The sequence below is a fragment of the Astatotilapia calliptera genome, chromosome 12, assembly GCF_964374335.1.
Source record: "Astatotilapia calliptera chromosome 12, fAstCal68.1, whole genome shotgun sequence".
In the NCBI taxonomy this organism is placed as follows: domain Eukaryota; kingdom Metazoa; phylum Chordata; class Actinopteri; order Cichliformes; family Cichlidae; genus Astatotilapia; species Astatotilapia calliptera.
The window spans coordinates 11,033,808-11,046,535 of NC_137433.1; the positions used below are offsets into that span (position 1 = coordinate 11,033,808).

Genomic DNA, 12,728 nt, shown 5'->3' on the forward strand with positions numbered 1-12,728 from the left:
GATTTGGGCCTGTGTTTGATTTGGGAGGCCACACAGGAAGCTGTGAGAAGAGGGGACGAGGACCGGTGAGAGGTGAAGGCTGGACGTGTTCAAGTGAAAGTATAGGAAAATTGGGTTGAAAATTGAGGCTGAACTTGTGGGGTTTAGAAATGTCCAGAGCATCGCAACAGAAAAGTGAATTAAAAAAAAGAGAGAGAGCGGGATGAAGAAATAAATAAACTAATAATACATAAATGAATAGAAAAATCTTTTGTATATGGCGCGGTGCTGTGGGCACCTAAGTCTTTGATAGTGTAGAATTTTCAAGTCAATACCATGGTTGCATCTACTGAAAATCTCTGTGAAGCTTAAATCTCAATGACCTTGACTTCAAGGTCAGAGGTCAACTTTTCTGAAAATCAGAGGAGTTTCACATTCATAACACAGGTATGTCTACTAGGAGGCTGAAGGGTAGCTCTATATATTTATAAACAATCAAAAACAACAATTATTACGCAATTTATTTCCAATTTGTATGGAATTTATTTCTGTAAAGGTGGTGTTTTAGGTCTGATTGAAGGACTGATGTGATGGTAAGGTGTCCACTGCTGCGCTTTGAAGATTGGTAGGCTTTTTTTTTTAAATTTTCACAAGAATTGCTACTTCCCCTAGAGTTTTGGCCACTCCAACAATCAGAAGATTTCCCTATGAGCAAGCATTTAGCGACAGTGGGAAGGAAAAACTCCCTTTAAAAAGGAAGAAACCTTCAACAGAGCCAGGCTCAGGAAGGGACAGCCCTCTGCCACGACTGGTTGGGGTGGGGGGAGTGAAAATTTAAAAAAAAGAAGCCAAAGTGATCATTTTTGGAGCAGCTTAATTAATTTTTGCATTGTAATTTGCTGTTAATGTCATTTTCCAACCCCAGTTTGTATTTTTATCACTTTTGTCCAGGGTGGAAGATGCCATGCTGGAGACTGATTCAGTATGGTCTTTCAATGTTGATACATGGGAACCTTTTAGAGAGGCCAGGGCTGAAAAAGGGATGCCGGAGAACCTGAGAGGGTGTTATCCGCTGGTGTGCATCCAAGGCCAACATCTGTTTAATTAGGCTGACAAATAAGCGTTGGCCCGCTTCTGGTCCTCGTCTAAACATCATTAGCTGTTCAAGGTCATCCAGACGTGTAAGTATTATGTATCTTGTCTCCAGGGATTCATGTCCTGTCCCTGGAACAGAGCCTTTATATTGTTCTTCCGTCTTAAATGTCCAGCGCTGTTGCTTGTATTTGTCTCCAATGAAATAGTTTTCAGTGTACACGCCAGAGTCTAGCACATGATCTGGTGGCTGACCCTGAGTCTCTATGATGAATTTCAGATAATCATAGTCATTCTCCGAAGGGTAGAGTGGCACCCCTGTAGCAAGCTCCACAGCCACCAGCCCCAGAGACCACATGTCACTTGCTTCATTGTAAGGAAGGCCAAGCATAACCTCAGGTGCACAGTAACCAACCGTCCCCACAAAGTCACCAGGTATCACTGCAGACGCAGGACATGCGAGGCCAAAGTCTATAAGTTTGACTTTGATGGGAGACTCATGGCGGTTTACAACCATGATGTTTCCAGGTTTGAGGTCAGCGTGCACTATTCCCACAGAACTCAGGTGGGACAGAGCATTTGTGATTTGACCTAAAATTGGCCTGACTTCGCTTATGGGGAGACCCTGTTTATTCCGGTCCCCTATGTAGTCCCACAGGCATTGATCAAGGAGTTCAAATTTCAGGCAAACCCGCTGTCCGTCGTGGAAAAAGCCGTTCCATTGAACAATGTTGGCGGCATCTGGATCCAACCTTCGCAGCTGCTCCAAGATGAAAATTTCCACATGTGCCTGTTGCAGAATATCAGGGTCGCTCTTGTTGACTTTAATGGCAACAGCTTGGTTGGTTGTTGTGTCGCGACATTTGGCTACAATACCAAAGCCCCCTTCTCCGAGGAAAGCCTCTACCTTGTAGTGCTTTCCCAAAATGCTCCCTTTAACTAATTCAAGCTCATCTGAGCTGAATGATGGACTGGCTGATGTGTGGACGAATACTTGCTGAGAAAATTCAACCGAGTTTTGAAAACTGCAGTTGATTTTCTGTGATCTCTTGCTTTCCAAGTTTGAAGGGTGCTGAAAGACCACAGGGTTTTGTGATATTTCAGCACTCATGTCAATGCACAGGGAACTCTTAGGGCTGAAAAAGGGATGCCGGAGAACCTGAGAGGGTGTTATCCGCTGGTGTGCATCCAAGGCCAACATCTGTTTAATTAAGCTGACAAATAAGCGTTGGCCAGCTTCTGGTCCTCGTCTAAACATTATTATTTGTTCAAGGTCATCCAGACGCGTCAGTTTTATGCATCTTGTCTCCAGGGACTCATATCCTGTCTCATACTGAAATTGTTGGTCAGTCTTAAATGTCCAGCGCTGTTGCTTGTCTTTGTCTTCAATGAAATAGTCTTCAGTGTAGACGCCAGAGTCTAGAACATGATCTGGTGGCTGACCCTGAGTCTCTATGATGAATTTCAAAACATCATAGTCTTCATTTCCAGGGTAGAGTGGCAGCCCTGTAGCAAGCTCCACAGCTACCAGCCCCAGAGACCACATGTCAATTGCTTCATTGTAAGGAAGGCCAAGCATAACCTCAGGTGCACAATAACCAACCGTCCCTACACGGTCACCAGGCATCACTGCAGACGCAGGACATGCGAGGCCAAAGTCTATAAGTTTGACTTTGATGGGAGACTCATGGCGGTTTACAACCATGATGTTTCCAGGTTTGAGGTCAGCGTGCACCATTCCCACAGAACCCAGGTGGGACAGAGCATTTGTCAGTTGACCTAAAATTGGCCTGACTTCGCTTATGGGGAGACAGTGGTTTTTCCGGTCCCATATGTAGTCCCTCAGGCATTGATCAAGGAGTTCAAATTTCAGGCAAACCCGCTCTCCGTCGTGAAAAAAGCCGTCCCATTGAACAATGTTGGCGGCATCTGAATCCAACCTTCGCAGCTGCTCCAGGATGAAAATTTCCAATTTCGCCTGTTGCAGAATATCAGGGCGGCTCTTGTTCACTTTAATAGCCACAGCTCGGTTAGTCATGGTATCACGACATTTGGCTACAATACCAAAGCCCCCTTCTCCGAGGAAAGCCTCTACCTTGTAGTGCTTTCCCAAAATGCTCCCTTTAACTAATCCAAGCTCATTTGAGCTGAAGGATGGGTGAGCTGACATGGTGAAATGTGTCGGCTTGGTCGGTGAATTGCTAAGTAAAATTCTCTCAAAACTCTCCAAAAAGGGTTTGCTTGCTGTCAGGTCAAGGTCCGTTGAGCATTAAAGTTTAACAGAGCAAAGCTCCTATTTAAGGGTTTTTTCTCTCAGCAAGATGATGACATAACAAAGGATCTATGTCATCATCTTGTGATGTCACAAGATGTCACCTTTTTTCACAAGATGCATTCCATTTGGATCAAAGGCATTCTATTTTTTCAGTTGAAACACTAAAAAAAAACAATGTTTCAACAGGCCAGGCTGCATTTTCTGCTGCGACATCTCAACAGGAGATAATAAGATAAAGACAAGGAAGACTGGTGATCTATCCATATCAGCAACATCGGCAGGTTTCTAGTGCAGGAAGTAATAAATTCAGCCCTCGTGTTTGCACTACAGGTTGCTTTCATGAGTATTTCTGTTTTTGTGGTGGGGGAATTTTTCCTCGTTCCAACGATGTAAACAAAAACATTAATTGTGCTTTCCGCAATGACTAGTAATCATTTTGTCCTACTGTTCATTTACAGAACAGGAAAGGTTTTGTTTGGTTATGATTGTTTTGCAAGAAATGCTTCAATCACAGTGGGGTAGTCTTGATTAAAATGTTATATGAGAACTGTGGCACCATGTGTGACCAGATATTGGCATGTAGTCGTCGCCAGACTGTCATCAAAAGTGTGAAGTTTGGGACAGACTGGACAAAATACATTTTTAGAGATGAAAATCTTATGTCCAGTGATAAATGATCAAAATTCCACCACAAACATGGCTTTGACAAAGATGTCCCTTTCTGAAGTAACCCCAAAAAGTTCCTGAAGTAACCAAATGGAATTTAACCAGTGACCTCTCACTTTGCAGGCGAATGTGTAAACCAGCGATGCCTGGAAAACACTAAAACTGTGCCAAAATGTCATTTTACATTCAAAATGGCGGACTTCCAGACTTCCTCTTTGGATTGGGTTCACTGAATCTGTGTGTAATAAATGTCATACACGTATTTCAAGCTGTAAATAAGTTGTTAGAAGTTCTTTAAAATTTCTTAAGTGGTGCTGTAGATCCATTTCCGCAGTGCCAGTCACTTTTTAAAAAAAAGTACATTTTGACCTGATGTGAAGAATGCAAAAAAATGTCATTAGTTTGGAAGCATGTTTGGTATATGATATACTTGCCTGACTAATAATAATTTATTATTACTATTACTACTGTTGTTGTTGTTGTACAATGGAGCCTTTCCCCTGTGAATGACCAGCTCCCAGCTAAAATGTGTATTTTGTGCCATTTATAAGGTCAGTGCTTTATCATACCTTAAACTGTGCAGGGTAAAAGCCTCAGTTGCTGGGAAAAGCACAGGTGTATTAGAGTTTTTCTGAATTGCTAAAACACTAAACCCCATTGTAAAAACTAAACTGTCAACTATGAAAACTCTTTCATCAAATCAGTCCCACTGTTGCCAAAATCTTAAACACTATTCAAAGCTCAGTCTCCCATTTAGCAAAACTCTAAACACAAAACACACTTAGCAGTGTGGTGCACCTGTTGTCGTGTGAAGGCTGTGTGCAGTAGTGATGTCTCCTGTGTGTCGAAGCTTTGAAGCGTGTGTCGGGTAATCTCGTGGTAGTTTTGTAAAGCGCGTATCGAGGCTTGCTTTGATTACGTATGCAGTGATGTTCGAGGCCTCGCGGGCAGTCCGTACCACGTGACTGATTCAGGAACTGGCTCGCCGGTTTGCACCAGATTCTAAATAAATTGGGCAGCAAAACACAGCTGATTCCCCGTCACATTGTGTTGTGGAATTGGATTACGTCCCAGTTACATACTTACTTGAACATTTCTCCTTCGATGGAACCAGCAAGGAAGAGAATATTTGTCTGACAACATTTAATCTCATCTCTCCTAATAAAGTATGCACACAGTAATAAATATCACAAATGATAAGTACCATAATATAAATCAACAACACCACAGATCTTATAATCTGATTTCTGTCTTTTAGTTTATTACAGTTTTTTCTGAATGCCTAAGCACATTTTTTGTAACTATTGGCTAATTTTGCAAAACTCTTCACACAAATAAGAAAACCTGTCACCCAATTATCAAAACATTGTAGTTCTCTTGCAAAAGCAAACACAGCTAGATTAACTCTTCACACCTTCGTAAAAATGGTGTTTCCGTATCAAACAGTACACACAAGCCATCATCTACTAAGCACACAATGCGCCAACTGCACACCGATGGTATGAATACAAAACACATCTGGCTTTTGCTTTCTCTGTGCACAAGGTAGGCTATGTCAGTTTGAGCTCATACTTCTGTCATAGATCCATAAGCATAGAGGGATCCAAACTTCAAGTACTGGTGTACTTGAAACACATCAAAACAAACACAAGTGTTCATTTCCAAGTATAGGATTATTTGCAATCGCCATAATGACTATATGGGTTACTTGGTCTGCAGTGAACATGCTTCCTCTGCCCCCAGCATCTGGTCATCTAGCAATTCTGTAAAGTAACAATTTCAGTATTTTTACATCAATGGTATTGGTGTGTTTCTCATTGGCATATGGCAGTGCTACAAATCTTTGTGCGAAGTGACTGTACTAACCGATTCTCATTTCAAGATGTCCTTATGGTACTTGCTACAGTGTAGCGGCTCGAGTTAGGCTGGACCCGTTGGCCAGCTACCCTCAGGGTCATTCCACGGTTGATTACATGGTTGATTACATGGTCCACTATTGTCATCAGCAATTCTATTTCTTACTCTTCCTACCCTTCCTCTCCCCCCTCCTCATCTTCCTCTCCCCCCTCCTCGTCTTCCTCTTGCTCCTCCTTGTCCTTGTCGTCCTCTTCATCCTACTTCTTCACCTCCACGTCCTCTTCCTCGGCCTCCTCTACTTCTCACTCTTTCTGCTCCCTCCATTGTACTCCGCACACACAGCTTACCTGTATTATAGTGCTTAGGCTGATTGCAAAGTGAACTAATTATCTAAAAAAGTTTTCACATGTGAAAGTGTGCCAGACAGTTGGCAAATTAGTGTTAATGATAGCCATACATGTGTATACTTTTGCTAGGAGTGTGTTGGAAATTTGGTAATTGAGTGTTGTGCAGTGAATTGTGCCTACCGTTTTGCAAAGTGTGTGTTACAAAATTGCAAACTGAGTGCAAAGCAGTTTATGTGCTTTTAGTTTTGCAAACTCAGTGAGTGGTTTTGCTATAAGTCTGAATAGTTTTAGAGATTGTGCTACAGGAATCACAGTTAGGGTTTAAGCATTCAGAAAAAACTGTAGTTTTTGAACGCTCAAAATAAGCGTCACACTTGCGGAAGCCGATATACCCGCCGAAACGCCGTGCATTTATCGAGACTTTCAACCCCAGGTAGGCTAATTATCAATCTTCGGATCCACATTATGTCAGCAGCTCCATCGTGAACTATGTTAAAAACAAACACCGCTCACGCCTCACAGATGACAGCTTACAGTCCTGCGTAAAGATGAAAGTGACTTCATACAGCTCCGATTTGCAGACGCTGTGCGCAGAGATTCAGGAGCAGAAGTCCCATTGTAAACATATCACGGCAGACCCAACGATGTTTCCATGAACACGCTTTACAGCTTCTCTTTATTGACCACTTTTCACACACGGTTGCTGTATGCATACAGCCGGTGTTAAAGCTCACAGCCCGACACATACCAACACAACAGCATAGAGAGCACAGACGTTAAGGCGCCGAGGCGTGATCGCGGGTGCCGCTCAGGTGCGTCCGCCTCCCCTGCAGCGGCGCTGCAGACCACGCCCCGCCACACACATTAACCAGGTAAAATACATATTGTCAGGGTTCCTGGGTCGGTGACCCAGTGTTTTCAGTTTTGTTCATGTTCATATATATATATATAGCATATAGTAAACAATGAATCTGTAAACGACAGCTGTTGACATTTTTTAAAAATGAATGAAAAAGCATATTTAAATAATCAACATACATGATTTAAATATAAACACACACGTGACAAGAGACAGAACGTGTAGAAGATATATGCAGAAAGAGCTTTCAGTGGTCAGCTGATAACATGATATCTAAAAAATACATAGCTCATTTTCCTGTCTGTTAGTTGGACATGCTAACCTGTTAACAAGCTCCTATATTCACCCATACAGTTTGTAGATCATTTTGCTAAAATAGGTAAAATCTCCACTCTTTCAGGGCACTAATAGGCTAAAGGCATATTACAAAAGGTCATTCATGTATTCACAGATTCTCTGTAGTTATTCTGCTGCTCATTCACCTGTAAAAACCACACCAATCATTATTTCAACAGCCTTTTTATTTTGGAACAAAAGCATTTGACGATATGACTTACAGGACGTTACCAAATTCATGAAGCTATATTTGTGAGTTTATTTATCAATATCAGTTTAATGTAAACAGACTGATGTAGTAATAGACAGTAAAATGTTGGTGCGTGTGTAATATATGAGCGTTTATGTTTCTCTACATGGGTAAAAGTACTCCATGTCGCCCTCTGGTGGTAGCAACCAACTATGAAAAGAATGGATGTTGGATCTTAACTAAATGATAAAAAGTTTTATTACTTTGTATTACTTTCTTTAGTTTGGTAAAATTTACAGTTTTAATCCCGTAAGAAAATAAATCACTATCATAGAGAGGGATATTAGTAATTCGTTTGTTAATAACACTTTGTTTGTGTTTGCTAATGTTTCGACAGGAAAATGGTTTTCTACAAAGTTGTTTCATGTACAGAGTAACACACACACACACACACACACACACACACACACACACACACACACACACACACACACACACACACACACACACACACACGTATGACTTTGCCGGTTTCAGCTGAAACAATTTCAGTGTTTCAAACCATGTTCCAGGATTTTTCCTTCACCATTTATGAGGTTTCAAGAAGAAGATAAATGACAGATATGAATGTTTGAAAAAGTTATAGATGAAAAGATGAAAAATACTCAAAGGATAAATTCAATTGGTTTATTGTTTTATGAATAAGTTGAAAAAGAAAAAGTTAAACAAGTAAATAATGAAACAAGGTAAAATGAAGTAAGAACAAAACGTCAACAAGTAAATAATGAAACAAGGTAAAATGAAGTAAGAACAAAACGTCAACAAGTAAATAATGAAACAAGGTAAAATGAAGTAAGAACAAAACGTTAACAAGTAAATAATGAAACAAGGTAAAATGAAGTAAGAACAAAACGTTAAGTAAATAATGAAACAAGGTAGAGGAGAGAAAACCCCAACAATCCCCTCTGAGCACGCACTAGGCGACAGTGGGGAGGAAAAACTGCCTTTAAACGGGCAGAAACCTCCGGCAGAACCAGGCTCAGGAGGGGACAGTCAACTGCCGGGACTGGTTGGGGAGGTGAACAGAGGTGGAGCAAGACGAGGCTACACCTGCTGAGGAAGCAGTAGAGTTCCTCCTCCAGGGCCAGCGGAAGCGTTTGTTCTTCTTTTTCATGCAGTTTTCTACAAGAGCTTTTTTTTCCAGGATGAGGGTTCTCAACTCATCGATGGTTTCTTTGTTTTGTTTCTCAAGCTTCTTGCACGTTTTCTCCACCTCTTCCAACGTTGCTTGTTTTTCTTCAAGCTTTTCCCTGAGCTCTTTGGATGTTTCCTCCTGCATTATCTTGTCCTTGTGCATGTCTGCGTTTCTTTGTTGTACTTCTTTGTACATGTCTTGTAGCTCCTCATTTCTTTTGTGGATATCTTGGAGCGTACGCTGCAGGTCGTCATGTATGTTGTCTTGTTCTTGCTTTTGCGCCTGCATTTCAGTGTGTTTGCGCTTCAAGTTGTTGTATTCCAACAATATCCCCTTAGTGAGCTCGGAGTTGTTTCTCGCCATTTGCTCCATCCTTTTCTGCATGTGCGAGCATTGTTTGTCCAGTTTTTCTTTTTCCCCTTCTAGTTGCTTTTTCTCGTGAAGAAGGTCTTTATTTTGGCGCAGAGTATCATCCACCTTCTCTTTCAGCATTCTGTATTTTTCCTCCGTGACTTTGAGTTTGTGCTCCATGTCTCTTTGCTTTTTCTCCTGTTCTTCCTTCTGTTGGAGGATTTCTTCATTTTTTTTCACAGCTTCATCGAAGTTTGTTTGGAGCAGCCGATTCATTTGGTCCATATATTGGAGATCCCATTCTGTCTTCTCAACAGTAGCTTTGCTGTCTTTAAGCTGGTTGGACATCTCCTTTAGTTCCACGCTCTTTTGCTTGTTTTCCTTAATTAGGAAGACAATCTGCTCTCGGGCTTGTCCAAACTTGATTCCCCAACCCTCATTAATAATATTTATGTCGGGCTGGCGTTTTTGTCTTTCTTCCAGGTTCTTATTTTGCGCTTCCATCTGTCTACACTTCTCCTCCAGTTGAAGTTTCTCTTCTTCAATCTGTTGAATTTTATTCTGGAGATGGTAGTTTTCCTTCTTACTGTCATGTAATGCCCTTTGGACGGCTAAGAGGTCATTTGGGGAAATTGGCCGGCCACGACAGGAAGGAGAAGCGGCGTAATCTTTTTGCCTTGGTTGGTGTCTTGTTGGATACATGTTGAAGGTTGTACACGACAACTCTGAAAAGGTTTCCAAAAGTTTCTGTGGTGAACGTGTGAAGGCTGCAAACACAAATGCTGCGAAGACACGAACTAAAAAACTGCTGTGTGTCACCCCTGTTTAAGGAAAAACTTCAAAGGATCGTGTAGTGACATCATAACTCCGTGAGCCAATGAGATTGTCATGTGACATTTTGGAATGGGGATATTTTTTTTTAAACCGTTTTCAAATTTAACTTAATATTTGACTGTTTCTTAACTGACCTGTTTAGCTGATTAAGAAATGAATTGAAACGAGCATCACTAACGTTATATAACAGACAACAGAAAAAAAACAGTTTTTTTTCTAAGTAATAGAGGTATAATACATTTTTTAAATTTTTTTTTAAATTATCCTACTTTTTATAAGAGGGAACATTATTTAAAGAATATGTATTTAATTGGAAAACTCTCTATTCGTCTAAAGGCTATAACAAGAAAGGTGAGCTTCCTGCTCAAAAATGAAATGACCAAAATAAATGGAGCATTTCTCTGCAATTACAAACTCTGTGTAAACAATCTTGGTTTCAAAATAAGGCTAATGCTGGTGAGATGTCATCACAGGTGTAAATATTACTGCAGATGTTACTATGTCAAAGTTTCACAACTGTCTTATGTTTATTTATGTAGGCAAGACCTACTTTTCACTTTTTTGCTTTGCTATATGTTCTTGAGTGTATTAGTTTGCCAGCAGCACGAACATGTACTAGTGTCAATAATAATAGTACGGTGGATTAGAAAACCTGCTCACAAGTTGAATAAACACCCAGGATTGTTTCATCATTTTCATTCAAAACCAATATTTGAGTCAAAATGAGAAAGTTGTTTGTGCTGTCTGATGAAGAAGAAGCAAAATAAAGTGCAGTTTTGATGTAGATGATGTTGTATACAAACTAGAAGAGGAAGATAGTAGGATCTCTGTATCATGCTTTGTCACTTTGTACCATGTAATTCTTTCTATTTCCACCAGGGGGTGTTTTCAGAGGTGGTAGGTGGTAAAAGAAGAGGTCAGCAGGAAGATGGCGAAGAGCGACCAAAGACCAAGAAAAAGAGGCAGTCAGGCAAAGATGAAGAGTATTATATCCCTTACAGACCTAAAGACTTTGACTCTGAGAGAGGGTGAGGCATTAAACTGTTGCATCTGTTTCTTTAAAAAATGTGAATGGCTTTGTGTTTTATGCTGTTTTGTCCTGTGTTATGCGTCGACAGGTTGAGTCTCGGTGGAGAGGGCAGTGCTTTTGAACAGCAGGCCTCTTCAGCTGTCCTTGATCTCATGGGAGATGAAGGCGATCGCCTTAACCAGCAGAAGAAAATGATGAAATGGTACAAATTTCCCTATGTTTGACTCAGTATCCACCAAATGGTCATTTCAAACTATAATTTAAAGTCTTTTTTCCCCCTTCTTTTTTTAGGGACCGTAAGAGGAAGCGTTTTGTGAGAGAAACGGGAAAAGAAGACCAGAAGAAGAAGATCAAAACAGACAGCGGTCAGGTTATCAGTAACAAGAAGAACAGGAAGAACTTGTATCCTTCCAACAAAAAGCTTCTCTGTGTGCTGCTCTCAATGACCCTCTTCTCTACTCCTATGACAATATTAAGCTGTACTGTGAAGATGTTGTATCACTTGACAACATGTCCACATGTCAGTTATGAGGAGTGAAGGAAAAAATACAAGATTGATGATACAGGATCTGGATCAGATGGAGAAACAGGCGGAGGAGGCAGAAAGCCAGCAAGAGGTAGGAAGGCATCAAAATGAATAGCACAAACATGTTAAATATAGAACATCAGCCACCATGTTTTAACTCAACTCTAAAGGTAAATACTTCAAGTCCCTCTTCCAGCCTTGCGAGCTATAACCTCCAACCTCTTTGTTGTGTCGTGCCTCTCCCAGGTCGTGGCCGTGGCCGACGAGGTCCAAACGTACAGAGCTCCGGTGACCACAAAGCACGCTCGGAGCTGAAAACAAAGGATCAGATCATGAAGCAGCGCAAGAAAAAGCAGAAGCACCAGTTCCTGCAGGGCGGGGGGATGAGGAAGCTCCGCTCCAAGAACAAAAAGTTAAAAGTTAAAAAGTCAGGTTTTGGAAGGGGTGGCCATAAGAAAGGCAAGCTGAGGAAGAAACTGGGAGGAGGACAGAGGGTTGATGGTGTGGAGGACATCACGAGGAACTGGGTGATAAGCGTCAGAATCATCTGAGAACATCACCAAAGATTTTCCTGGCGCTTTGTGTGACTGTAGATTAAGGAGAAAATCATTTGTGAATCTTTACACTGCAGAAATGCACGTCACTTCTTCCTTGATGGCCTGCTGAACTCTGCGTTTGCCACAGAGTTATGTTTAATTATGATCCACTAACCTGGATTTACTACTTGTAAGCATGTTGGCAGTCTAATAAAAGTGTTTTGGAGTACTGAAATATGTCTTATCAAAATGGTAAAATACAGATATTAAATATTGTGTGCTTAATTTGCAGTTAGTTTCAAAAATCGTCTCGCCCATCTTTTCTTAAAATAAGAGGTGCTCTATAAAAATGACATTAAATTCTGTAAACGTGCTCTATTTGCAATTATTTATCATTACTGTTGTCCAAGTGGTCTCATTTCAAAGTTGAAAGCGAGCATCGGAACGGGCAAGAAAGGCGACTTTTAATTGACTTTGAATGTGTTGTGGTTACTGATATCAGATGGGCTGGGTTGAGAAACTGGCTTAGAATTCCTCTTGCCTTCAGCATGGCCACGCCCCTCTGACTTCTGCAATCAACAAGGCATTTTTACCCAGGGAAATGTTTATTTCGCTTTTCAGTTTGGACTGTTCTCTGTAAATTCCTGAGAAAATT

General features: G+C 41.0%; 1 protein-coding gene across 2 annotated transcripts; it reads left to right on the forward strand.

The window, feature by feature from the left end:
- The first annotated feature begins 10,675 nt into the window (after nucleotides 1-10,675).
- Nucleotides 10,676-12,446, forward strand: LOC145432224 (ATP-dependent RNA helicase DDX54-like). 2 transcript variants are annotated; one of them, XM_080308899.1, is made up of 5 exons: nucleotides 10,681-11,009; nucleotides 11,100-11,213; nucleotides 11,303-11,413; nucleotides 11,537-11,628; nucleotides 11,784-12,446. In XM_080308899.1, the coding sequence occupies exons 1-4, from the start codon at nucleotides 10,816-10,818 to the stop codon at nucleotides 11,547-11,549; spliced, it is 432 nt and encodes a 143-aa protein (XP_080165025.1). In that variant the 5' UTR covers nucleotides 10,681-10,815; the 3' UTR covers nucleotides 11,550-11,628; nucleotides 11,784-12,446. The 2 variants fall into 2 exon arrangements, with proteins under 2 accessions (XP_080165024.1, XP_080165025.1); XM_080308898.1 differs by having other exon boundaries at nucleotides 10,676-11,009; nucleotides 11,303-11,628; nucleotides 11,784-11,964.
- Nucleotides 12,447-12,728: the final 282 nt, after the last annotated feature.